The following is a 25,742-nucleotide window of genomic DNA, read 5'->3' on the forward strand; positions in this document are numbered from 1 at the left end:
GTCAACCTATTTGTTTCAATCGCTCGGTTTTTTTAGCTTGCACTCTTTTATCTTTGGCTCACATAGGCTCCATATTATTGAACAGTTTGTAACATATTACATTTGAAGACTTTTGCTTCGTATGGCGATTTTTCAGACCGTGAATTATCTATTCGCTAATTGTGTTCTTGCTGAGAAGGCTGGTCGTTCTCGTCTCCCCTGGTGATTTGCTTGATCGATCAATATTCAGAGTATAGAATTTGCTGCTCCAATTTTGTCTACTAAGTTGTCAAAACAGTCACTCAGCTTTATCAAATTCCCATGGCTATAAGTCCGGATACTTGTCTCTGATTTGATCCGTTTAATAATGGTCCTCCTGTGCCAACACAACTCAAAATAACTGGCTGTAAATCATCCAGGGCTTTTCCCACCAAGGCGAAGTAATTCCTAATATCTGCCAGCCTCATCAGCCGACTTCACAATTCTTGGCGATCCTGCATTTTCATTTGCCGAACCTATGTTGTATACTCTCAGGCTAGGCCGGACTCAAGTGCTGTTTCAGTGCTAATTAGAAAGGAATTGGGCCAGCTCCTTATCTCTAATAGCAAATAAGAATGTTGTTCTTGCCGCCAGCGGATATGAGCTAACTCATCGCTGGCCTCCTCAATTGCCCGCGACGATACGATTGAGGTTGACGAGGAAGCTTTACAGGCTGGTCTTATGGATGCGCTTCGAGCGTTATTTATAAAGGAAGCCAAATATTGGGATCAGAGGCTAGATAATTTCCTATTTTGTGACGACGGGGAGCCCAACCAAGGCAAAGTGGTAATTGTTGATATGGAGCAAGTTACGTTTCCCGAGGAGTCCCCTCCTTGGGAAACATTCAGTCAAACCTGGGAAGAAAGCATGAACTTTGGTACAGCATGTTCATTGATGAGGACTTTCCACCAAATCAGACGTGCATATTGTGACCCAACGTCATTGGACTGGACTAGCGGGTGTGTCGGTCGCAACGATGAGGGTATTCTCGAGTCGGGGCAAACCGAAGCCCCAAGTTATGTTTTAGTCTGATAAAGGGGTTTTTTGCATGGGGGACAAGGACGGTGGCTAAATATTGGGGCCAATTGAACGATTATTCGGTACTTTTGACTTAAAACTATATCGTGGACCATTGAAGACACAAAACCCCATGTGTTATTTGCGTCCGAAGAAATTGAATTTCACGATGTGGGGATTTGTGAACAATCGACTGATTGTATCGGATGCAGGTGTCTGTAGGAGGATGGTGATGGTAACCAGAGCCAACAAATCAATATGAAGACAACGGAGATCATTAGGGTTGTGGATCGGGTCAGTCTATTTAACGTAGCAGAGTATTGCACAACAATTACTATTACATAGAACGGTAACCATTTGTAGGAAGGAAATACAGAGCTTAGGCAAAATGTTAATTGTGAATGAGGCCGCTCTTGTTGCTTGAGCAGAGGGAGTCATGGCTGTATGGGAAATGGGAATGAATGGTTGCCATGAAAAGCAAGATGAGAAGCTATATCATCAATAAAACCATATTACATACCAAGAAAAGACTTGGTATTACTCCTTATAGACCAGAGGCCGATACTCAGCCTCCCACATCTGAATTCGAATCCACTCTCGTAGCTCCGATTCAGTGGTAGGGATGCCCTCTGCCTGTGCCAGGCCCTCCTCCGCAGCACACAAAATCACGGCGGTGGCAATATCCACGCTGATTTCGCGCACATCTTCTACATCGGGTAGCAACGGCTTCATAGAGTCTTGTAGGGCCGGTGACCGTGCCTTGAGTGCCTCGACGGCAGCGACTAGCATCTTCTTGGACACAAGACGGCACTGCGAGAGGACTGCTCCCAGACCAATACCTGGGAAGCAGGTTGAGTTGTTGCATTCCGCTGAAATATTATGGTTAATATACTGAACAGTCAATGTCAGAGACGAGATTTGGATACATACCGATTTCAAATTGCGTGCCGTCATGGGCGACTGGCGGGAATGGACTACCCGTGGCAACGAGGGCTCGCCCGTCGGTCCATTTATAGAGATCAACCGGCTTCGCCTCGTGGAGTCGTGTCGGATTGCTCAGCGGGAAGATAATCGGTCGTTCTACGTGCTCGGCCATCGCACGGATGACATCTTCGGTGAATGCTCCGGGCTTGGTTGAGGTCCCGATAAGCACATGGGGGCGAACCTTTTTGACGACCGACAGAAGATCTCGATCACTGTCCGACCACCCATCGTCGTTCCGTGCGAAAGGTTTCTGGCCTTCGGTCAACTTATCACCCATGGACTTCATAAGGAGACCGGGCTTGTCAATGCACCTAGATGAAAGAATGGTGTTAGCGGGGGTGTTTATCTTCCTTTTTCGCAGTTACATACCAGATCTGCTTTGATGCTTCGTCCTTCGACTTTCCTGTCTTAGTGGCGATGGTATCTGAAACCTGGTCGGCAATGCCGGTACCAGCCGTTCCCGAGCCGAAGATCACTACTCGTACATCCTCCAGATTGACTTTGCTGACTTCAAGGCCAGCCAACATGGCGGCCAATGTGACACATCCTGTGCCCTGGATGTCATCATTGAAACAGGGTATCTTTGACTTATATCTATCGAGTATCCTTCGAGCATTATCCAGACCGAAATCCTCGCTGGTCTTGTTAGCTGCGTTTCGAACAGTAGAAAGGACCATTTCTCATACAAGTGGATGTAAGCCTTGGGGAATCGTTTGCGGGCAGCCGCGACAAATCTGTCCACAAACTCATCGTACTTCTCTCCTCTGACCCGGCGCTGTCGGAGGCCGAGATACAGTTTGTCATCGAGCAACTCCTCATTCTACACATGGTGTCAGCAAATGTAGAGTTGACCAGAGAATAGGTATACCTACATTTGTACCGCAATCTAGTACAACAGGAAGCTGGCGCGAAGGATGGATTCCAGCACAGAGCGTGGTAATAGCCAGTTTGGCAACCGATATGAGAATTGCACCCACACCTTGGTCCCCAATGCCCAAAATCTGCCAACAATTAATGGTAAGCAAGGTCTCACAAACTCTCCGTCAAGGCGTCAAGCATATATATAATTACCTCTTCCCCATCACTGACGACAATATAGTCAACATCCTCCTCAGTTCCAAACCCAGAGAGATACTCATCAAAGTTATCCTGGTCATTGATATTCAAGAAACACCCTTCAGGCTTTCTGAACAATCGCGAGTAATTCTGAATCGCATCTCCCTCAGTAGGCGTGTAAATCACGCTGAACATCTCCTTGAGATTGGTTTGCACGAGCTATTCACAGGTTAGTAATAATGCACATGCTGATGTTGCTTCGGCAAGATATCAGAACCTTATAGTACAGCACATCATTCTGAGCCTTCATGCTAGCCAGGAAGGTATTCTTGGCTAGGTCGCCTGCTCTGCTTTGATACTGCTCATAAGCGCGCTGAACTTGCTCATCCAATGTCTGGATGTTCGGCGGGAGGAGACTGTGGAGCTTGAATGTCGACCGCTCATGGTCTGGGAAGGCCGAGCCTTTGTTATATTTGGATCCATGGAGGACATGGTTTCCCTAGTTCTGTGTGAGAATCGGAGCTTACAAAAAAGAATGCGGACGTGTGGTCACCTTGTATGGGCAAATCACGGGCCCCGGGGCGCGGGGTAGATCGCGGAATTTGGAGCTGGAGTCGGACATTTAGAGCCAATGCCAAGGGATGCAATGTTGGAATGAAGAAAAGCAGAGAGAGATTGGAATATGAGAAGAAATGTCCCGTAGTGGCGGGGTGTGGAGCACCCCGTCATCAAGCTTCTCGCCACCTGGGCAAGAACGCATATAAAGGCTTATCATACATCTTTTGAGAACATGGTACAATCTAGTATATACATAGAAAAGCCGAGGTATGTACGAATCAAAATAAAGTAAACAAAGAACATAAGCATAAACTTAACTTTGGCCCTGGTAGTTATAAATGTTTTTTTCCTTTAGTAGGTAAGTTATTACAGGATTAAGAATCCAGACCCTGCTCTAGCTACCTTACCTATTACGCTGTATATAGCTTAAGAGATAGCTATATAGCTTGGAGTACTCCGTACCATGAGCAAAAGGTGGGCGCATCGATTTTTGCCCGTGAATCCCCGTACGTGATTAGTAAGCTATTAGTGACGTCATATAATTTGACCCCGCATTCTCCCTTCCATTTCGGGAATAGCGCCCTCCCTTCTAAATTTGGTTTAGCGTCGCCAAGCTTCTGTTTATCCTAGCCCTACAATATAGACCTTCATTCGAGGTTCTGGGCGTAACCACCCCTTCTTACAAGTGGCTGATACATGACCAGAAGTTCCCTATCGCACTTTGCTCTCACGACACCTTCATTTTCACTTTACTTGATCTTTACTCTCTATTTATCTGTCCTAGTCTTTATATTATTAAGGTATTCTTTTTCAGTTATCTCTTATTAAATCTTCACTTTGTCCTCAGGCCTTTCTTCCTCCTCTCTTCTTGTAACCCATTATAAAATCTGCACGGTTTTTACTTCATTCCATCAACAGTGCATGGCCCTCAACATGGATGCTCTAGTCCCCAACCTTCAAGTCAAGGTCGCATCATTGACGAAAAATGTGAACAAATTCGTCAAGAACAAAGATGTCATTGATGGCACCAACGAAATCCAGAAACTCGTTCGCGCTGCTAGCGTCAAGATCAACGCTCCCGAGCTACTAAGCGTTGCGGTTACGAGTCTAAAATTGGGTGAAATTGCTGGCATCTTCCATTTGACCCCGGTTGCCCCGGATCCAGGTGAACCGTCCCTTGGGCAGGCCGAAATAGTTCATGCCCCAAATTATTTGAGTAAGTTTGGTCCCGGCTTAAACTTATATGTATACTAACAAATACAGTCCCAATCTTGAGTGACTATGACCTAGTCACGAATAGTTCGCCCGCGAGCGAGACGTAATCTGGTCTCGGGTTGATGCAGTTATCCTATCTACTCTTGTTCTTTGAAGCGAGAGTGCAACAATCCCCGAAGTTCGATCGGATCTATTGCGTCTATCTCTAGTATCAATTCGGTTAACTCCTTCCATTTGAAATACGAATTCGCGATCAAGTGCGAGCGGGTTCTCGGAGAGAAGAATGTCATCATCTCCGGCATCGTGGACTATTCTCTTTAGTTTGGACAGGCTGGGAACCTAGCCACCAATATGGCTATGATGGGGACTAAAAGTCCTGGTTTGACACAAGTGGGGATGTACCGATGTTTAGCCTACATGGCCATGATCCGGGACCCTAAAAAACGGGCTGGGGCTTCTGACACGTCTGTCTATGGAATTGCTACGGACAGTAATGCGTGGTGGTTTATTCATCTTCGTGACGATGGAAAGGTATGAAATGGAGATTTATAAGAACTTTGGGATTTACTGCTAATATATGTTCTAGTACACTGAAGACACATACCACTGGCATTCCGACGCCTGCGAAATCATCTCGGTCATTTACAAACTTATGCAGTTCGTTTCTTTCTTTCTTTGTACATATTTCTGTACCTTTCAGTTTCTTCGACGGCTTTCATTCACTTGCTCCTACATCTCTCAGTTCTCTATTGAATGCACCATTTATCATCCTCCCCTTACCTCTATCAATATGCCTGGCCAGAGGTCTGTCAGGGGTCGCAGGCGTCGTCCTCGCGCTTCACGGGGATGCGCTCGCGCCCGTTGCAGTATGACCATCGACCCTAACAAGGATGCTACAGCTGCTGATAGTACCGATACTAATGATGACCCTCTGCTAGCCACCGAGTACAATGCCGGCTTACTAGCCGATGATATAGCCGATGACAGTGACCTGGGCCTGCTTAGGGAGGCACTTATCCTACCTAAGGACGGATGGACTACAGACAACCCAAGGCCGAGGTTACCTCCCGTACCAAGAACCAATATCACACGATACACCTGCTATACCGAGCGAACTTTCGTACTCGCACTCTGCTGCTTTTACGATGAATCTACCCTATATACCCTGCGTTAGGACAAGGCAAATATGTCTCACCCAATTGATAGCCAGTGTAACGGCAAGAGACCTGGCCCTTTATCAGGCAGAAAGATCGATATGCCTACCGTCGCGACATGGTTCGTTTTTCATTTCTCAATTCATAACTACTGGGATAACCTTTAGCACGAAGCCCGTCTCGCTTTATCTTACGTTCGCCTGATGGACAAGGGCGTTTTCTACTGCTTATACACAATGATACCGTACTAAAGAAGTTCCCAGTTTCAGGCTGACTTTGACTAACACAGAGATATTCGTACCTCCCGAGTGCCTCTGGACCCCCCTATGATTGTATGGGCTAACGGATTGCCCTGGTTCCCGGTCTATAAGGCGTTCTACGTCCTCTGTGGAAGCTGGAGCCCTGCGTCATACCTCGTGGGAAGAAAGTACCGCTCTAAGATCACGGAATTTTACATTGGCGCGGCACTGGCCCCACCTGCCGCCGTCCTGACCAAACAAAGTAATGTACATGGGTAACTACCTACTAGTTAACTAACTAACCTTGGATCGGATCGTCGCGGGTTTTTGGGAACCTTGGCGGGTGTGGACCAGGTATCTGATTACAAATCTAATCTTATCTTGACTATTTATGGAGTAGGTACCTACTGCGGAGTATCACTCTATTAATCCGTATATAACGAAATCATTCTCCAAACTCAGGCATAACTTCACACAAGGAGAGAAAATGGCTCCCACGTACAATGCCAGCACCACGGCCGCTGAGCTAGTCGATCATCTCGCCGCCGAAATCCAAGGCAAGGTGATTCTCATGACTGGACCCTCTCCGAACAGCATTGGAGCAACCTTCGTGGAGACGATCGCACGCGCTAAGCCGGCCACGTTAATCCTGGCGGGACGCAACACGGTTACGTTGCAGCAAACAGCAGACGCAATAAACGCTGCATCTCCACAAGTCTCAGTCCGACTGCTGCAGCTCGACCTGGCCTCGCTGTCTTCAGTCCGCCAAGCCGCGTCGGAGGTGAACAGCTGGAGTGATCTGCCACATATCGATATCCTCGTCAATAACGCAGGAATTATGGCTACTGATTTTGCGCTCACTGCAGATGGCTACGAGAGTCAGTTTGCCACGAACCACCTCGGCCATTTCCTCTTCACCAACTTGGTGATGGATAAAATCTTGAATTCTCCATCGCCGCGGGTGGTCAATGTTAGCAGCGATGGTCATCGACTCAGTCCTATCCGCTGGGGAGATTACAACTTCCAGGTAGGCTATCAGTTTCGCTCGCCACTTGCATATCTAATGTGCTAATGTGCCGAGTTGCAGGATGGAGAAACTTATAACAAGTGGGCTGCCTACGGTCAGTCCAAGACAAGTAACGTCTTGATGGCTACCTATCTTGCGCAAAGACTAGGTCCCAAGGGCCTTACGGCGTATAGTTTGCATCCTGGTGTCGTTTTCGGTACTACCCTCGCGAAGGATCTCGACTGGACTGTTGACCTCCCGGCATTGCGTAAGTGATTATCAAAGGTATGCAGAAATTCCGCGTGGCTAATGTCCCTAGGCGCTGTCGACAAATTTATGGGGAATAAGGAGGGCTGGCTGGAGTTCAAACAAAAAAGCCCCCAAGAAGGAGCGGCGACCCATGTGTATGCTGCGTTTGAGCCAAGCCTTCGAGGTGAGACGGTGACCCCCATTCGACCGAATGTGCATACTGATTTCTCTCGAAGATCACAACGGTGCATATCTTCAGGACTGCCATGTCGCAGACCCTTGGACGGACACCATCAAGCCCTGGGCTACGGATAAAGTCGAAGCTGAGAAATTATGGAAGCTGAGTGAGAAGCTCGCTGGGCAGGAATTCCGCTATTGACAGAACCCAGTAGGGCGTCACGAGGAGGGAGAATAAGGCTGGAATCGAAATGTCTCTCACTTCAAAATATAGGAGATGGCAATGTGCTGTCATCTCCTTGCATGGACAAGACCTCGGAAGACATTATTCGCCTTAGAGATATCCGCTCTTGGCACTTTAATGGCATCATCCATCCTGCGAGAAATCAAGTGAAGTTACTCTCCATGCTGTCAGTCCCAGAAAAAGCAAGGAAAGTCTCAGTAAAAATTGCGCTGGGCGTGTGCTGGCGTTTATTTTTTCGGAGGTAGCGGTGACAGGACTGACTAGTAGGTGGATAGTCGCCACCAAAAGCAGGATTACCGTCTGAAATAAGTCGTACGTTTTAACTTGTGTGGGGGTCTCTCCATATCCTTCATTTTTTCAATACAGCCTGGAGCACTCCGTACTCCGTAGTGTATGTTGTACTCCGTGGTTAGGCAACTGTGACGAGCGGAAGGTCCGGGAGAGGACCCCTAGTGGAGATTACTCCGAAGGTAATGAGGTGATTGGCTGGTCCTGGCGATATTTATGGGTCCGACGGTCCTCCCGAATTTTAATAAAGAGCCTCCAGGGATCAGTGACATCGCGAAGACCCTAATTGTGAACGTTAGGTGAATAGAAGTCTATGTCTGACTACCACGTGTGTGTCCACAACACAAGGACCACACGATATCTTTTTTTCCTTGTTTTTGGCCTCTTTTTCACTATCATTTCCTGTATCACGCTAGTAATGTAGCCGAATGCTAGCAATGAATTCGGTAAGCCACAGCGGTCTAACATCCAATGAGTGGTCAAAGAGTACGGACACAAGCCAATGAGAGAGCTTTGTAAAATGAGGGCTCGTAGTATGCTACCTCGCTATAGTCTAGCCGCTAGGTAACTAAATAGTCTGACTCTTTTTCATTTAAAGGGGCGCGCGCGTCCGTCAATTGAATTTTGCACCTCCATCTCTCTTCACCTCCACCTTTCCTTTCCTTTCCCACCCCATCGTGTGTCAAAAACATCAACATGCGTACCTCCTTTTTCCTCGCCGCAGCTCTCGCTACCCTCGGCACCCAAGCCAAGGACAGCAGCAGCGAAATCATCGGCTACTTCTCTCCTTCCTGGGACGCAGGCCTCCTCCAGTACGGCGGTTGGACCAGCACCGCCGCCAGCCTCGTCGCCTACAAATCCGGCACGGCCACATACCACGTCGGCTGTCTGAAGGACGCGCCCAAGACCGACTGCAACTACCCGTCCTCGTGGACCATCGTCCAAGGCCCGGAGACAGTCAGTCTCGACGGCAAATACATCGCCTCCACCTCCGACAAGACTTCCAGCTACGAGATGACTGTCTCCCAGTCCTACCATTGTTCCCTGAAGGCGTCGACCGAGTCCGCCAGCTGCACGATGAGTGTCAGCATGAGCGGAAGCGTCGACGGCGCGAAGGTCGAGTCGTCTACTTCCAGCAAGGCGACATACACCACTGCCCCGATTTCGGCTTCGTACTACCAGTTGACCGTCACCGCGGGACTGGAGTCGATTACTACCGAGACGGCCACGACGACTAAGTCGACCGGTGGTGCTGCGGGACACGCTGGTGCTATGATTACGGCTGCACCTATGGTTGCTGCTGCTCTCGCTGCTTTGCTGTGATGATTTTCAAGATATTTCAATGATAAGGAATTACATGCCATGACTTTAATTGACTGAACATCGCGTAAAGATCTCGTAGGCTGATTTTGGTAAATAGAGTAGCGTCAAAAGGAGGATCTCTTGTTTGTTTACGTCGCGTAGCATTGGTGTAATATCGAGGGTCATTTCTAGTTTTGCTCCAGCGAAAATAACTTGGCGCTAGAATACAACTTTCTCGAAGATATATATCCTACATAGTGATGACACCGAACTCGAAGCATACGAATTTCGTAAGCAGACAACAGAGACCAAATCATAAACATCCGTTTCACCAAAAAGGTAAAGACAAGACGTACATTGTATTAAGCGTGTCAACTATACAGGGAGGTAACTAATTCAGGCATCTCGCACAGTCAACCCTGCCAGCAAAAAAAGGAAGCAAATCCTATGCCAACACAAGCCAGCGCAAACACCAAGAACAGCCTCATATTAGGTATAGGCATATTTACAGGATGTAAGCGGCAGCAGCGGCGAGGGCAGCAACACCAGCCATGTTGCCCTTGACATTGGCACCGGCGCCAGTGTAGGTGGGCGAGGGGGTGGCGCCAGAGGACGAGCCGGTCTTGGTCACCAGTGGGGTGGAGGTGGCAACGCCGGAGGAGGAGCCGACGGGGGAGGACCCAGTGGCGGTGGTACCGGTGGAGGAGGTCTCGGTCTCGACAGCGGAGGAGGACTCAACAGCCGAGGACGAGGTCTCAACGGCGGAGGAGGACTCGACAGCGGAAGACGAGGTCTCGACAGCAGAGGAGGTCTCAACAGCGGATGATGAGGTCTCAACAGCGCTGGAGGTCTCGCTGGCAGACGCGGTGGGGGTGGCAGTAGTCTCAGCGGGGGCAGAGCTCGAGGTGCTGGCGCTGACGGTGGAGGAAGCGCTGGTCTCGACGGGAGGGACCGAGATGGGGTGACCGGCGGAGGAACACTGCCCAACGACGGCGTTGGAGACAGCTGGATGAGTGAGTTAGTGGGATGTTTAGATCAAGGGGAGTAAGTAGATGGGTGTTAACATACAGACTTGGTCACTGTGGTCGCAGGCCTTCTGAACACAAGGAGTGATACTGGTCACGAGCTCGGTCTTCTGGCAGTGACACTTGAAGTCGAGCAGCTCGGAGCAGCCATCGCTCTGCAGGGCAGAGATGAAGCAGCTCAGCTAGAGGCAATTGTTAGTAACCATATTCTTGTGATGTATACATCAGTTTTCTTCGTACCGAGCAGGCGGGCACATCGGGCAGCTGGGCGCTGGCGAGGCCGGCAGCAACAAAGGCAATCAGAGTGGTGGAGAACTTCATCTTGATGAATTGGACTAAAAGATAGAAGATATTATGAACGGCGTGCCGGAAAAGACAGTCAAGTATTGTATAGCGAGTGCGGATGAGTTGAGAAGAGGAGCCAGGTCTGGACTTGGGGTGCTGGATGCCCTTTTTATAAGCTTTGCCAGTCGTATATACTCCACCTGCCCCATGGAGATACCCCTGTGGCAAGGTTGCACTCAGAGGCTGGCGCGTGGGACCATCACATGTCTCCGCATGCTTAATGGGAGGCAATCCACCGAAAGCAGGCTTCGGCCGCGGTTGACTCAGATCTGTAATTACCACGGATTGGCTGAGTTCAAGGCCAAGCCTGAAGGCTGACGCCGGATAATGGGTTCCCGCAGCCGATTGAGCATTGAGCGAGGATTGGGTTGGTGCTATTGTCTCGTACAGCGTACGTATGCCCGCATCGCCAAGTTGAGACTAGATCAGACGAACGAGAAAGCCACCGGAAAGACTGGACCAGTGGCGACGTTGGTATGTAGTACACTTCCATTTGAGGTTAGTCATACGGTGATTAGGGCCATTGGGTTTAATCTCCACATCTCGTGCTAGACTGTTAGTGGCCTCGATGGATGACGGTACGGTGCAGTACTCCGTACGGAGTACATGTGGCGTGGTTGTGCAGCGTTCCTACTGCCCACTGCCCAAAGCCTTCCGTCAATTGGCTACAAATTATGACTCCAGCATATGTAGATACGCAAGCCTGCCAGCATTGAAAGCAATAAATGTGCAGAAAGATTTGCAAAAAGACAAATGGGGTGGCAAACCCCATAGTATTAGGAAAATCCGGGGAAGACGGTTGGACCCCGGCAGGGCCCGAGGGAGGGTAGCATCGAACTATACCACATTGGGACTTGGTCCGACGCTATTTAATAAACAAGGCAATATAATATATCTTGTTTGAAATTGCTTGGGGTAACACACGGCGCCATCAAGGTTATGGAAAGGGTCAAAACTCAGGCCATGATCAACAACCTTGTGAGCCCCGGAACTTGTCCAATATAGGGCTTATGGGTATACAGGGTTGTACATTGTAGCCCCAAAGACATCCCGGCGTTTTCTGAGTTTCATTGGGCTTACTAGAGAATCACAAACTAGAAAAGATTACCGAAACGTTAGCATTCTCTGAAATGTGACTCGATCGTGAGATATTGTACCTGCATATTACGATCACCTCCAGTGGCAACAGGGTTTAAATGTTACTTCCAAGTGAACCATTTCCTGTTATTTCCTAAGAAAATGGCATTGGCACGTAGGACGAGAACGGGCCTTGCCAAGTGAGACATTTAGCGGGGGTGGGCCGAGTCAAGACTGGACTGGACTAGATACATCATCTTTGACTTAGACAGTGCCAAGCACACTAGTATTCATTTGTATGGGGTTGGGGTCAATAAGAAAGAGAGTTCAGGAAAATCAGCAAAATCAGGAACAAAAATACAAAAGCACCGATCACATGAGACACGACTCCTACTTAGCGTCGCCACCGAGACTCTGTTACGGGTGACTAAATGGACCATCGGAACATAACTCTCTACAGTCTTTCTACATCTACTCCGTATAATTGTGCTGACCACCTACCATATGTGTACTCTTACAAAATCACAAGGTCTTACGCATGTATCATGTATCACGTGACCAAGTTTCTCTTATGTGTAGCGAAGTAATTATCCTATCATGTGACCGGATTAAACACTAGTTCTAATATGGCTAGCTCATTATTTATAGACCAATCAAAATGCATTCATACTATACTCTTATTCAGGCATTGAGCATATTCTATCTCAGCATCCACCTTCTCTATCATTATGGCTTCCAAAGCATGCACTAGATATTACGTTTACAATATTTGCCTAAGTGAGAGTGAGGTTTAAGTGAGAGTGAGGTCTAAGTGAGTTCTGAGCGAATTCTAAACAAGAGTTTGAGCTATATAAGCAGGCCGCTTCCCACTTTGCAACTTGCTTCTTCTTTCTCTCTCTATCTTCGTTATTTTGAATTGATGCACTCTTCTATCTTTACAAGACCTGGCACGTCACTGCAGCGACTAACATCCCCCAGCCTACGTGGAACCAGAGCCAAAACCGTGATCAGCAACGACCACAGCAAACCCAAAGGACTCCCTATGCGCTTCCGCCAAGTGGCCCACAAGCACAGCGCGCGCCTTACACGCCGCAGTAACCCTATCAGCCGCGTCAGCAACAGCAGCCACGCGACCGCACCAATCAGGCAGGTCAGCTTTTGCTGGCTGACAAACCCTAGAATCAGGCAGGCTATTCAGCCACGGGGTACACAGCCCGTCAACCACGATAGAATCGTCCTGCAGCCGCTTATCAGGTCGATCATCCCTAGGAAGCCGCCGCGATGCCCGGGGGACCTATACAATCGGACGGTACCGATACTAATCTCGCTAACGTTGCTTTCTACGACAGCGACCACGTGTACTAACCTCCGGATGCGTACTATGCGGATGAGGAGTATACCAGCTACGCTGAATACCCCCCATTACTACGTGGCCTCGGAAATTGGAATCAGTCACTTTACTCCGCAATGACTATCCGGAGGCCTTGGACCATCGAGATGGCTTGGCTATGATCCGTCAACTGGGGGACTTAAGCAGCCTCAAGAACGACATGCAGCGGCTTGAGAACGAAAAAAAATTCAGCAGCTCCAAAAGTCAAACAAGCCCCAATCTCGGCAAAATATCCTCATACGTGGGGCTGAGTTAGATCTCTCATGATTGACCCCGCCCATGCAAAAATCTGGAAATGCTTCTTCTATCAGCACTACCATTTGACGTTCCAGTATTCCCACGACCGCGATTTTGTCGATGTCTCCCCTTCGATCATAAAGATTTTCAATTCACGGGCTGATATATCGATACCAACCCGTGAATGGCAGAAGGTCGAGGTGTGCGACCAAAACTTCTCGAAGCCTACGATACGTTCATCGAAGCATTCCAGCAGAATCAAAATACTGCGGCTCCTATAGAACTCCTTTCGCTGGCCAAAAGTCGCGGGCAGCCTTTCCGACGTAGGGAGAAACTCGAGATTACGGCGAGAATGAGAATCTCCTTTGTTTTCTGTTTTGTTTTGCTTTCATATATGATACCCTGGTCCTTCGAAATGCTTCACTTTTCTGTATCAAGATCCTACTTGCATTTTCCTCAAATTATTAGCTTATTACTAGCTTATTCCTAGCCCTATTTTCCACTACTGAATGGCAGCCGTATTCTCCTAGTGACTATAGGCATGCCACGACTTTTCTATGGAGAAATGGAAGAACTAGCTCGGTATTTCTCAGAAGGCAAGCTGGGAGTTAGAAGATCTTCGATTCAGTCATGACTGCGGAAGGTATCCTATGAATACCCATAGGTCATTCGTATCTCATTAATATCCCCCACAAACGCCCAATCCATGCAAGTATGTCAACGCCAATTCAAATCACTGTCCCATATGTTCTCAGGATAACAATTCATCAATATATGCTCGCTCGCTTATATTCTTCCCCTTGAGAAGAACCGCAAGGACTTCGATGGGCGGGTTGAGCTTCAGCTGATTAGCGCGTCTCCACCGCTTGACTCGAGCAATTCCAATGCAGGGCTAAAGAGAGAGTAGATATGTTAGACGAGTTATTCTAAAAGAGACCCGGACACATACTCCATATTGGCTGGAAAGATCAAAATGCCGGAGAATCTTTTCCTCGATATCCATGCCTTGCTGGTGGGCTGTTGAGTGCAATTAGCCATTTGATTCATACTAACACTCTGTGTGCCAACCTCCACTTACCACTAGGTGTCTTGCGGGCCTGCTCTTGAGCCCGCCAATATCGCCAGATATCCTGCTTGTTCAATTTCAGTGCCCGGTTGTCCTCTTCAGATCGGGGCGCTTGGTGTTCGACTGCGGCTTGTTGTCGCACCGCTAGCTCTGCGACATGGGGCTTGGAGGGTTCTTTTGGAGTGACGGACAGCTGCTGGGGCTCTGGGGTGGAGGCAGATTTGTCGGAGAGCGCTGGAGTCGAGTCGAGGGCCTTGGCTTTGTGGGATGGTGCGGTGACTGGTTTGGTGACTCGGGACCGGGCGCCGAAGGACAGTGTCGACTGCGACCCGGTTGTATTTGATGCGCGACGAGGCATAATGTAGAATAATGTGGTGGTTTGTCGTTGAGATTGGATATGCAATGTTGAAGAAGTTAAGGTGGAGAATGAGGCGATGTCATGGTTGCACTGGCAACCAAGGGAAAAATCTACGAAGGCCCGGTATTTAGCCTTCCATGGTTCTTCATTGGGACGTTTTATATTTTTTATATAAATTATACATCGATTGGCGTATAAATACACAGCGGATGTGCTAAGATTCATTGTTTATCGATTTACCATGTGTGATGACGATGATGACATTGACATTCGAAACTGGGCGAACAGTGTCCGATAACCATTACGTCTGGGTAGAAATTTGAGATCGGGTAGATCAGCCTAAATAGTCGTATATATAGCATATTAGACCTCTCGAGATATATAGAAGAACCTAATAATAAATCAAAGGAGGCTCAACTCAATCGTGGCTGTTGGGGGGCTCAGTTCATCTTTCCCCACCCACAGCCACTGTACGTTCTGGAAGCCCTTCACCTCTCCTATCTCGAACCTCAAGGCCTCTAGACCTCTGGACAACTTACCCTTGTCGCCCTCTTCCAACCTCCGGCATTCGAGGAATCCATATGTTCACACAGTTCACCTAACCCACCGAACCCTTATGAACCGTGCGAAAGGATCCGTCCACTCGCATATTCCCCACAACCCGACCAACCTCCGCATGTCTATGGTGCGACAGACACGGCTTACTCGAGATGGCCGCCTTTGTGCGCGTATCAGGCCCGGCAAACGGCAATTTCCTGATCGGATACCCAGGCATTTCTGCGACCATGGTAAGCGCCCTCTGATACATGCGACGAGCCGGTTCGGCCCCCTGCGCACGCGGCCCCATTGATTGTTCATTGACTGACTATCCAAGCCACGAATCGAGGGTAAAGTTGAAATCAGACCCTGCGCTGGTATTACAGCTCCCGTCAACATCTCCCTCGTCACTATTTCCCTCCTCCGCCGCGAGACAATCCACCCTTCGGCCGACACCTTTACGAAGAAGCGCCTGGCTCCCCCGCGGAAAGAGATCACCGATATCGTCGGCAAAGAGATGCTCCTATTTCGATGTCCCGCCGGCCGAGAATACGAGGAGGTAATATCTATGGATCTGCCCTTTGTTCTCTTTATTCCGTTTGGTCGTGGCGGCCGCGATGCCTCTCGCCGTGTACCCCCAGCTAGTTTACAGCTCCCGAGTCGCACCGCCGAAACCTACTACGAGATGGTGGTGATGGTCCAACAAGGGCAGCAGCAGCAGCACAAATATACCTTTCCCGTTCCTATCGCCCGCTACGATACGCTCTCCACATTCGGCATGTACAATCGTCCAGAGTCGGCAGAGCGCGTATCAGATCATCTGGTCACATTAGCCATATCACTGCCACGTTGGTCTTATGGTCCCCTCGACCCCGTGAGCGTCTATGTCAAACTGTCACCGAACGAGAGCTGGATGGGCAAGGCGCGTAAGGTGACCATCAACAAGATCACCATTGGCATCGACGAGGAAATCGTCTACAACCACGAAGGCGATGAGCCTCAGCGCAAAGTCAAGGTCCTAGCCAAGAAAACGGAGAACATTGGTGTTAAACTGCCTCAATCGGGCTATTTGACAAACCTGGGTCTGGTATTCCCCGCCAAGGACCTCCGCGATGCAGAAGGAATCTTGCCGAGAAGTAGGGCGGCATTTCCAACATACGGTGTGAGCGGTTTCACAACCACAGCAAGTCTATATAAAATCGAGTATTACCTCACAGTTCGAGTTAGTTCTTGCCTAGTTCCCTGGTATTTCCCCAATACTCACACAACAGCAGGCTCACTTAACCTCGGCAAGAGACATTACCATTCGACAACCAATCGTGGTCTGCCCCCTCGACCATGCCGGCTGCAAAGAAGAAATGGAAGCGATCGAGCAAGCCGCACGAGATGCCGCCCACGTCAACCCGGACAACCCCATGCTACCTCTTCCAGCAATTGTGCGACCAAACGACCATAACGCCCTCAGCCATCTAGGCGCCGCTATCGTCGGCAATCAGAAGAAACCATTGATTGACTGAGATGGAGATGATCCAACTCCCCAGTACCAACGATGATACTTATTTAATAAATCTCCCCCTTCCCCCCGTCTTGATACCGGAGCTCCTGGACGGTAATCCCACATACGGGGACCGACGGTTGCCATTACTTTTGATGCGGAGGCTGAAGGCTCCTCCGCAACCACGCTATATCATGACATGTCTTACGATTGCATACATTTTGGAGTTGGTTGCGTGGCATTCCTGGAAGCTGGCTGTTCGCTGTTTATCTGTCTGGGCAAAACGGGGATTACGGGGTGTTTGGGCTACTTGTTTGGAGATTTAGTCGAGTGTTTCCTTGCCTCCCTTGACTTCTTTCCAGTGTCTTCCCGCTGCATACGTGTGTTTGGTCTTTTTGGCCGTTTGGTGATTCTTTCATACGCACAGACCCAGTCAAGCATCTGCTCGAATAGTGATACAATTTGTATCCATATGGAATCATGTACCTATTAATCTGTGGATATACGGAGCTATGGATCTATGGTTTCAGGAATCATCTATCCTCGCTGTGTATATTGTCTTTTGGAATGCAAAATCGCTTCACAAGGGTATACTTATGCTAGTTTGTATGCCTTTCCCGGTTCCTGTCCCCCTCGACCATGACCTCATATCAACACCCTATATTATACATGCGGCTTATTTCCCAATTTCCAGAAATCCCATGGCAATGCTTAGCATGTCTGCGTCAACCACCCGGGCTTTGCTCTGCTTCCGGCTTTCGTTTTCAATGTCCCGAAGACATTCTTTCAACATTTCAAGTATGGTTTGGTACTGCCTCGAGGAGGGTCCAAAGGTCTTCAGGGCATTCTCAAGGCTGTTTGATATCTATATTTTGTTATTTCCTGCATTTTGTAGTCGTATTGGGCGATATACCTTGCGCAAACTTGCGTCGTAGTCTACGAGATCTTGATTTATTTCGTCCATCTCATATCATCCAACAAATATGCCTGATATTTCGAAATCAAACAGCTTGACTTTGTGAGGGGCATATATGTCCAATTGACCGCTCTCGTCACCGCCTAGGTATGAGAGGCAAATGGCGTCGCCGGGTCCTCCACTTAAGCTCGGGGCTTGCTTTAGCTACCTTTGTCCCTTCTGACATCGTGTCTTTTACTCTACGCTTTTTAATCAACTCATCTAGCCTCCTGGGAAATCTCCCTCCTCTTATCCAAGCCCGAAATGTACAAAAAAATCGTCGGAGGTTGCATCCGATTATTTGTGGTCGTCTTCGTCATCATTGAGATTGAGAATTACACCAATCTCATTGACCGATACCCGATGGCTTGTAAAGTTGCATTTTTCCTAGCATTGTTCGGCTTTTTATGGCTCTATGGCATGTACAGAGATCCGGAGTCTGAACTTAATCAAGACGACAAGGATTCCCGACCTTGAGGCGTCTAAGAAACGTTTGCTTTTCGACAAAAGGCTGGAAATATACACAATGCTATGAGCCGATGGCCTTCCCCGCGATCACAATGCGAGATGATGCTTTTAATCTGGCCCAGGTGGCTTGGAAATCTGACCGATTCCTTGGTTCTTGCTGTGTTTGTTCTCTTCAATCACTTGAGTAGCTTAGATCTTCTCACCACTAATATTCATAACGTACTTATTCTACCGCCTGCTCCATAAATACTAATACTACAAACGCTAGGGTGCTCACATGTACCTAGTGGTTCTTCAACGAGTTAGTATCATTCTTACCGCTGCTTCTATAACTATAGTGGCCTATTTCCCGTACCTAAAGTAGGAGCTATAGGGAATACCGTTTGGGTTCGATCGACTTCGGGTCGAGGCCTCTTGTTACTGCATATTCTTTCCAATCGAAAAAGAGCATTGCCAAGACCGAGGAGTAAACAGACTGCGTTGGAATTGAAAGGTCCAAGCCAATGAACGACGTCCAAAACTGCCAGCAACACGGAGTATCCCCGGAGTTCCTCCGCATCTACGATCCCACAAGAATGACCCCCAGCATATAGTACTACAACATACTCCGTATACTTGTAGGTATCGCGGAAGTTGTTTTAGCAGCATTTCACTAGTTATAGTTCAGTAAGCAGGCTGGTAGAAGGCTATGCTTTGCAATCGAGACTCATTCTCCTTCGTCCTTGATTGAGATCTACATAGTCCGAGCCAACCTTGCAATACCCCACTTTGATGCCGGGGTAAAACATGTCGGGGTAAAAGATATAAAAAGGTATGTATTTCCCTGATTTTGGGTTTGAATTCCCAGCAGCACAGCTAAAATGGTTCACTTATCAAGGGGTGTTGTGGCCACATGTCTTACTCTCCTTGCGCATTCCTCCGCTATTACGGCTAAAGAATCAAGCACAAATCGTGAGTCCAGTGCTTCTATTTCCTCATTTTCTAAACCTAACCACCTCCTATAGCAATCGTGGCAGATGGTACTTCCTTTGCTCTCAATGGAAATAACGTTGCATACCGCATCCATGTAGACAATACCACTGGTGATCTCCTAGGAGACCACTTCGGCGGCTCTGTCGGAGCTCATATCCCTCTGGAAGTTGTAGGCGACGTCCATGGCTGGAATGGTTATATAGGACGTGTACGCCGCGAGTTCCCAGACCAAGGCCGAGGAGATTTCAGGACCCCTGCGATTCGCATTCGTCAATCACAAGGGTATACCGTGTCTGAATTCCAGTACAAATCGTACAAGATCATCCCCGGAAAGCCTGCTCTACCTGGGTTGCCAGCCACGATGGGCACAGAAGAAGATGCGAGCACCTTGGTTATCAGTCTATATGACAAGTACAGCGATGTTGGCGCAGACCTCTCCTACTCGATTTTCCCTAAGTATGATGCCATTGTGCGCAGTGTGAATGTCACGAATCACGGAGAGGCAAATATCACAATCGAGTCTCTGGCCAGTCTGAGCGTGGATTTGCCGTTCGAGGACCTCGACATGATAAGTCTTCGCGGTGATTGGGCAAGGGAAGCGCATCGCGAAAGGAAAAAGGTCACGTACGGCACCCAAGGCTTTGGAAGTTCCACTGGATACTCCTCTCACCTCCATAACCCTTTCCTGGCATTGACAGAGCCATCCGCCACCGAGTCTCATGGAGAGGTATGGGGATTCTCCCTTGTGTACACGGGTTCATTCTCCGTGAACGTCGAGAAGGGCTCACAGGGCTTCACGCGTGCCCTTTTGGGTTTCAACCCTAGCCAGCTCTCGTGGAATCTGCCGCCCGGGGAGACTCTTACTTCTCCCGAGTGTGTCTCAGTATACTCCAAGGATGGCATCGGCGGAATGTCACGCTCTCTACATCGCTTGTACCGCAAGCATCTCATCAAGAGCAAGTTTGCCACCAGTGATCGCCCTACGTTGTTGAACAGTTGGGAAGGACTGTATTTCAATTACAATCAGAGTAGCATCTACGACTTGGCAAAGGAAGCCGCCGAAGTAGGTGCCAAGCTCTTCGTTCTGGATGACGGTTGGTTTGGCCGGGAATATCCACGTCTCTCCGACGACGCCGGACTGGGCGACTGGATCCCAAACCCTGACCGGTTCCCAGATGGCCTGGGGCCGATTGTGAAGAATATCACGGACCTGAAAGCTGCTAACTCGTCAACGAACATGCGCTTCGGTATCTGGTTCGAGCCGGAGATGGTCAATCCGAACTCGACTCTGTATAACGAGCACCCGGACTGGGCCTTACACGCAGGCCCCTACCCTCGCACCGAAAGACGCAACCAGCTCGTGCTGAACCTCGCTCTTCCTGAAGTCCAAGACTATATCATTAAGTCCGTCTCAGACGTCCTCAGGAGTGCAGATATCAGTTACGTCAAGTGGGACAACAACAGGGGTATTCATGAGATGCCTTCCCCGGCCACAGACCACGCCTATATTCTCGGCATGTACCGTGTTTTCGATGAACTAACAACCCAATTCCCCGATATCCTCTGGGAGGGTTGCGCCTCGGGCGGGGGCCGGTTCGACCCAGGTGTTTTGCAGTACTTCCCGCAGATCTGGACATCGGACAACACAGACGCAATCGATCGCATCTCCATTCAGCTTGGTACTTCGCTCGCCTACCCACCCAGCGCGATGGGTGCTCACCTGTCCGAAGTACCGAACCAACAGACTGGCCGCACAGTCCCAGTGGCTGTCCGCGGGCATGTTGCGATGATGGCTGGCTCGTTTGGCTTGGAACTCGATCCGGCTGTAATGAACGCGGAGGACAAGGCGGCTCTGCCTGGGCTCATTGCTCTTGCTGAGAAGGTGAATCCTATTGTCCTTAATGGCGATATGTGGCGGTTGAACCTTCCAGAGGACTCGAATTGGCCTGCTGTTTTGTTCATCGCTGAGGATGGTGAAGAAGCTGTGTTGTTTGTCTTCCAGCTCGCTCCGAATGTTGATCATTCATGGCCGCGCGTTAGGTTGCAGGGATTGGATGCGCAGGCTTTCTATAAGATTGACGGGGGTGTGGTTTACTCCGGTGGAACCTTGATGAATATTGGTCTGCAATTTCCCTTCAAGGGTGACTATGGCAGTCAGGTTGTGATGTTGGAAAAGCAATAGAGGCTCGATATTTATATTTGAGAGGCAAGGGCTGGGAGCAGTCTTGCTCTTTGCTGGGATTTGACATCTTAACAGTCAAATATCAACCCATTCAAGTTCGTCTAATGTCGAGTTTAAATACCCACAAGAGGAATATCCAATTCAATAAACTCATGTTGAAGGTTGATGCCATAGACATTATTCTGCCGGACGTAAAAAGACCTCCGCTTATCGATAAGCGCAACTTTTCTAATCTCCGACTCTGACTCCGAAATTCCAGCCTCTGATTTATTCTTTGCAAACAATTCAACATGGCAGATGCAGACGAGGATGCCGTTCGTGCACCTGCAAATGCCTCGACAGAACCTGATATCGATCTGTCCGATGAGACGCAGGATTTCCGCTTCTTGAACCACTTGAATTTGTATGAACACGACCTCTCTGACATGGCGAAATCTCCGTTGTCGATCGCTTCAATTACCCATTGCTTACATTCAATCTCTTTAAAGCTTTGCCGATTCCTCCCCTAGTATCCCGCGCCGCGGCGAAAAGGACTTTGAGCCCAATCCGACAGAACTTCAGGCCGATGTACTCTCCGCTTCGCGAGGGGCCATGCACAATGCGCTCTCATATCCCCGTCTTCACGGTGCCAAAACTCGCATCATAGCTTTCTATGCACCCGACGGGTATGTTCCTCCAGTTCAAATCGGTCGCGCGACACCTAAAGCTGGCGGAGAAGATGGAAAGAGCTCAGAGTCTACCCCCAAACCCGCGAGGCCTTTGCCCAATTCTGCCAGGATATCGCCTGACGCATGTGTCTATGTGCCCAATCCGAAGGGCCAGTTCTTTAAAACAATGGGCCAGGCAGACTCGACAAGTCGTATCTGGCTGTTGCCAGAGGAAGCCTTATATCTTATTGAGCGAGGAAGTCTGGATATCAGATGGCCTAGCCCTTCGGGGTCTACAGGAGACCTATCCGTCCCTATGAGCTTGCAGGCTGCATATGCATGCTTCATGGGCCGCGGTGGTCTGACACTAGAACGGTACTCTGTTTATACTGGTCTCAAGCGTCTGGGTTATGCGCTCGTTCGAGCTCCTGGATGGTGCGACGACATCCAGCAGCAGGATGCGGATGCTTCAGGTTCTAGTGAAATAACACCATCCAAAATCCATGGCGCCGGCCTGGCTGGTATGCTTGCGTCACTTTTCAACTGGATTCATGACCCTCACTCGACGGCATCTACGGCAACTGGCCCTATAATCGGCACTGGCATTCACCGAAGTTACAGTGAGTCACACATTTATCTTCGCGTAGTTGCCTCAGCTCTCCTTATTGACAAAATTCTTAGTGGATGTATACCGCAAGCTCGCCATCATCCCCTGGTACGACCCAGTCACCGCGCCCGAAAGACACTCCTTTGATACCACACCACCCTTCCGCGTCGTATTCCACATCTACAAGCCCTCAACTCCCATCAAAAAGTCCGCGCTTCCCACTCCAGACTTCCGCATCGCGGTCGTCAGCACACGCGATCAAACTACCATGCCCACTATGACACAACTTGGTGCTTTGCTCGAAAGCACGCCACTTGACCCTCCGCGTGGGGAGAAAATGGACCGTATGATGTACATGAGACTACGACATGGATACCGCAATGTCGTCATGGCTGTTGTCGATCAGGGTGTGGTCAGTTACTTGCGAATTGCTGATTCGGCGTTCGGGAAGGAGAAGCTTTATGAGAACAAGGGTGGACCTCAAGGTCATAAGCGAAATTATGCGAACCAGAAGTCGAGGAAACGTTGAGAAACGAGGGTTCTCAATTCATGTCTTGGCCGATTACAAGTCCGTTGCTGGAGTGAAGGCAGCAATAGCCTGCAGCGGCAATGTCGTTTGTGTATTAGGATCGTGCACATACTATGGATCTGGCCCATATATCCACCTCATATCATCTCTATTCGGTGGTGGATCACAGCGAGAGCTGAAAATGCTCTCTGCAGTGGTTGAAGAATTGTGGTTCTTCTTACGAAGATATCCTACACTGGTCACCGCACTTCAACAGACACCTCTCGTTTTGAGCTCGGTCTGGCTACATATTGGAGTGAAGATCTATATACTGTTTCAGTATTTCCACTGGAAGAAGGACCCGAGCTCATCAGTCAGTACATATCTTCTGGGCCATTTAAGTACCAAGGAATTTACATAGTCGGATACTACTCATCAAGATCTACAAACCACAATATCACTGAATCATAAATCATAACATTCTCTGAGTAACATTCCCCCGAATTCGACGAGTACCTGGAGTCTTGCATACCATGCAATCATCTAGCACATCCATAGCAAATAACATCCCCAAATCACAGCCTGTACATCTCGCTCTTACTCCTCGCCCCATCAAAGACACAAGTATTATCAAGCGGACCATACTGCCTAGTAATCACCTTCAATGCCTCCTGCGCAACCAAACCCCCCGTCAACGAAGAGATATTATGCAACTCGCCGCCCTCAGCCCGACGCAGTTCCTTAATCGCGCTGGCGATCTGCACACGCGCCTCCTGAGAAACCGCCGATCCATCCGCCGCAGTCAGCAGAGCTAGGATCCGTTCGGTGTGGCTGTTCCACAGCCCGTCGTCGTCAACAGAACGGTCCTCTTCGTGGCCGCTCGATTGGATCTCGTCCACGACCGAGTCGAGGATCTGCGTGGCGATGAATATCGGAATCAGGGTGTCCGGGACGTTGAGTTCGTTGCGGATGGTTTTCAGTGTTGACGCGTCGCTGTCGATGCTTATCTGCGGGATATCGCGGCCGAGCACGACTTTGATGTGTGCGGCGTTCTTGCAGGATACTTCGATATCTCGGTCTGGGATTGCGGGCGTTTGGCGTCTGAGATTAGATTCGAGCTGGCGTACTGTTGCTGTCACTTCTTCCACGTCTTGTCGCGCTTTGGCCTTGTAAATGTTTTGTAGTGAGACGTAGTCTGCAGACTGGGCTTTCATGTCTGGTAGGGAGCCTGGGAGGGGGAGGACGCCGTGAGACGCGTGGAAGGTTTTGATGGCCGAGGCAATGACCCAGAAATCTTGGGATGATGCTGACAGCTGTTGACACTGGTTCATGTCGAAAATCTCACGGATCGAGCTGCGTAGGCTGAATGGCGCGATTGTCTTAAGTACAGCAGCGACTGCCTCATCAAAGTTCTCTTCGCCGCCTTCTGGGTTAGAAGTGCGTGTCTGGGACCGCACAAACTCTCTGAACTCGGTTTTCTCTTTGTAGTTACTCGGTGCGTTGCCTTCGTGAGACTGTTTCCATTGCTCCAGGAAGTGAAGCAGGAGAAGTATGTAGGGCACATGGCCGTGCTGATGGTCATCCAAGGTGTCTAGGTTGTTCAGGTTGGCTGCAGCAGCAACAAGCTCAGGCCAGGGGTTTAGCAGACGCAGGTCCTGGGTTGATTCTGGGTCCGGATGTGTCTCAACAATGGGGAATTCAGCCGGCAATTGCACAGAGAAGGTGGCAAAGAACCCGACTGAGTGCAGGTACAGCACGGGGATACCTAACTGCTTTGCTTCCTGGGTCAGAGGTACCAGGGTCGAGCGTCTCATTGGACCGGAAATAATCACCAGCTTGTGCTGGGGCAAGAAATCAGGGTCTACAAGAAGCTCCTCGATGCGCTGTTTTATAAGTCAGTCAATGACCATCTACTTTTGGAGACATGGGAAATCATACCTTGAGATAGTAATGTCCCTCCACGTCTGGATTCAGTTCCTTCAGCAGTCGGCAAGTTTCCTCCGCACGGGACTTGCCCAGAGACTCTTCTTCCAGGAAGAAGTTCACGCCCAGATCAGACTCGGTGACTATTGCTGGATCGACGATGGTGAATCCACCAATTCCAGGCAGTACGAGGTTCTTGAGTGTTTCAACGCCAGCAACGCCGGTGACACCGGTGTTGTATTGACCGAGAGGGCCATCTGAGTTCACCAGCAGGACATGAGAGTCCTCAAGTGCTTGCTGACCAGTTGCTGCCCACAGGCGGAGCTGGCGATCATATTTGCGCTCCTTGGAGGTTGGCCCTGTCAGGGCGGCGGGGAAGGCATCCGTCATGGTGGATAGTAGTGCGGGGGAGGTGATAGAGCTTTGGTTTGAGGCTCAAAACA

General features: G+C 49.3%; 11 protein-coding genes across 11 annotated transcripts; 7 read left to right on the plus strand and 4 right to left on the minus strand.

The window, feature by feature from the left end:
• Positions 1–1,572: 1,572 nt before the first annotated feature.
• On the minus strand, positions 1,573–3,697 carry N7518_002478 (NAD-dependent malic enzyme; the record flags this gene model as incomplete). The annotated part of the gene is made up of 8 exons (XM_057183406.1): positions 1,573–1,904; positions 1,966–2,330; positions 2,389–2,655; positions 2,706–2,839; positions 2,892–3,020; positions 3,091–3,294; positions 3,353–3,574; positions 3,629–3,697. The coding sequence occupies 8 exons, from the start codon at positions 3,695–3,697 to the stop codon at positions 1,573–1,575; spliced, it is 1,722 nt and encodes a 573-aa protein (XP_057044856.1).
• An 869-nt stretch (positions 3,698–4,566) lies between these two features.
• Positions 4,567–4,955, plus strand: N7518_002479 (uncharacterized protein; the record flags this gene model as incomplete). Its single annotated transcript, XM_057183407.1, has 2 exons — positions 4,567–4,849; positions 4,897–4,955. The coding sequence occupies 2 exons, from the start codon at positions 4,567–4,569 to the stop codon at positions 4,953–4,955; spliced, it is 342 nt and encodes a 113-aa protein (XP_057044857.1).
• Positions 4,956–5,199: 244 nt separating this feature from the next.
• On the plus strand, positions 5,200–5,385 carry N7518_002480 (uncharacterized protein; the record flags this gene model as incomplete). Its single annotated transcript, XM_057183408.1, has 1 exon — positions 5,200–5,385. The coding sequence occupies one exon, from the start codon at positions 5,200–5,202 to the stop codon at positions 5,383–5,385; it is 186 nt and encodes a 61-aa protein (XP_057044858.1).
• Positions 5,386–6,728: 1,343 nt separating this feature from the next.
• N7518_002481 (uncharacterized protein) lies at positions 6,729–7,875 on the plus strand (the record flags this gene model as incomplete). Its single annotated transcript, XM_057183409.1, has 4 exons — positions 6,729–7,268; positions 7,329–7,515; positions 7,567–7,680; positions 7,733–7,875. 4 exons carry the CDS (start codon positions 6,729–6,731, stop codon positions 7,873–7,875), a joined length of 984 nt encoding a protein of 327 aa, XP_057044859.1.
• A 1,026-nt stretch (positions 7,876–8,901) lies between these two features.
• On the plus strand, positions 8,902–9,528 carry N7518_002482 (uncharacterized protein; the record flags this gene model as incomplete). The annotated part of the gene is made up of 1 exon (XM_057183410.1): positions 8,902–9,528. One exon carries the CDS (start codon positions 8,902–8,904, stop codon positions 9,526–9,528), a length of 627 nt encoding a protein of 208 aa, XP_057044860.1.
• A 484-nt stretch (positions 9,529–10,012) lies between these two features.
• Positions 10,013–10,853, minus strand: N7518_002483 (CFEM domain-containing protein; the record flags this gene model as incomplete). Its single annotated transcript, XM_057183411.1, has 3 exons — positions 10,013–10,512; positions 10,576–10,714; positions 10,773–10,853. The coding sequence occupies 3 exons, from the start codon at positions 10,851–10,853 to the stop codon at positions 10,013–10,015; spliced, it is 720 nt and encodes a 239-aa protein (XP_057044861.1).
• Positions 10,854–14,332: 3,479 nt separating this feature from the next.
• On the minus strand, positions 14,333–15,005 carry N7518_002484 (putative DNA polymerase delta subunit 4; the record flags this gene model as incomplete). Its single annotated transcript, XM_057183412.1, has 3 exons — positions 14,333–14,473; positions 14,531–14,598; positions 14,660–15,005. The coding sequence occupies 3 exons, from the start codon at positions 15,003–15,005 to the stop codon at positions 14,333–14,335; spliced, it is 555 nt and encodes a 184-aa protein (XP_057044862.1).
• A 710-nt stretch (positions 15,006–15,715) lies between these two features.
• Positions 15,716–17,059, plus strand: N7518_002485 (arrestin C-terminal domain-containing protein; the record flags this gene model as incomplete). The annotated part of the gene is made up of 3 exons (XM_057183413.1): positions 15,716–15,793; positions 15,880–16,764; positions 16,817–17,059. 3 exons carry the CDS (start codon positions 15,716–15,718, stop codon positions 17,057–17,059), a joined length of 1,206 nt encoding a protein of 401 aa, XP_057044863.1.
• A 2,261-nt stretch (positions 17,060–19,320) lies between these two features.
• On the plus strand, positions 19,321–21,614 carry N7518_002486 (alpha-galactosidase; the record flags this gene model as incomplete). The annotated part of the gene is made up of 2 exons (XM_057183414.1): positions 19,321–19,411; positions 19,465–21,614. 2 exons carry the CDS (start codon positions 19,321–19,323, stop codon positions 21,612–21,614), a joined length of 2,241 nt encoding a protein of 746 aa, XP_057044864.1.
• Positions 21,615–21,904: 290 nt separating this feature from the next.
• Positions 21,905–23,397, plus strand: N7518_002487 (tRNA-splicing endonuclease subunit SEN54 family protein; the record flags this gene model as incomplete). The annotated part of the gene is made up of 3 exons (XM_057183415.1): positions 21,905–22,017; positions 22,103–22,881; positions 22,943–23,397. 3 exons carry the CDS (start codon positions 21,905–21,907, stop codon positions 23,395–23,397), a joined length of 1,347 nt encoding a protein of 448 aa, XP_057044865.1.
• Positions 23,398–23,951: 554 nt separating this feature from the next.
• On the minus strand, positions 23,952–25,689 carry N7518_002488 (NEDD8-activating enzyme E1 regulatory subunit; the record flags this gene model as incomplete). The annotated part of the gene is made up of 2 exons (XM_057183416.1): positions 23,952–25,259; positions 25,315–25,689. 2 exons carry the CDS (start codon positions 25,687–25,689, stop codon positions 23,952–23,954), a joined length of 1,683 nt encoding a protein of 560 aa, XP_057044866.1.
• Positions 25,690–25,742: the final 53 nt, after the last annotated feature.

This window comes from Penicillium psychrosexuale, assembly GCF_028828465.1.
Source record: "Penicillium psychrosexuale strain IBT 29551 chromosome Unknown utg000002l, whole genome shotgun sequence".
Classification (NCBI taxonomy): domain Eukaryota; kingdom Fungi; phylum Ascomycota; class Eurotiomycetes; order Eurotiales; family Aspergillaceae; genus Penicillium; species Penicillium psychrosexuale.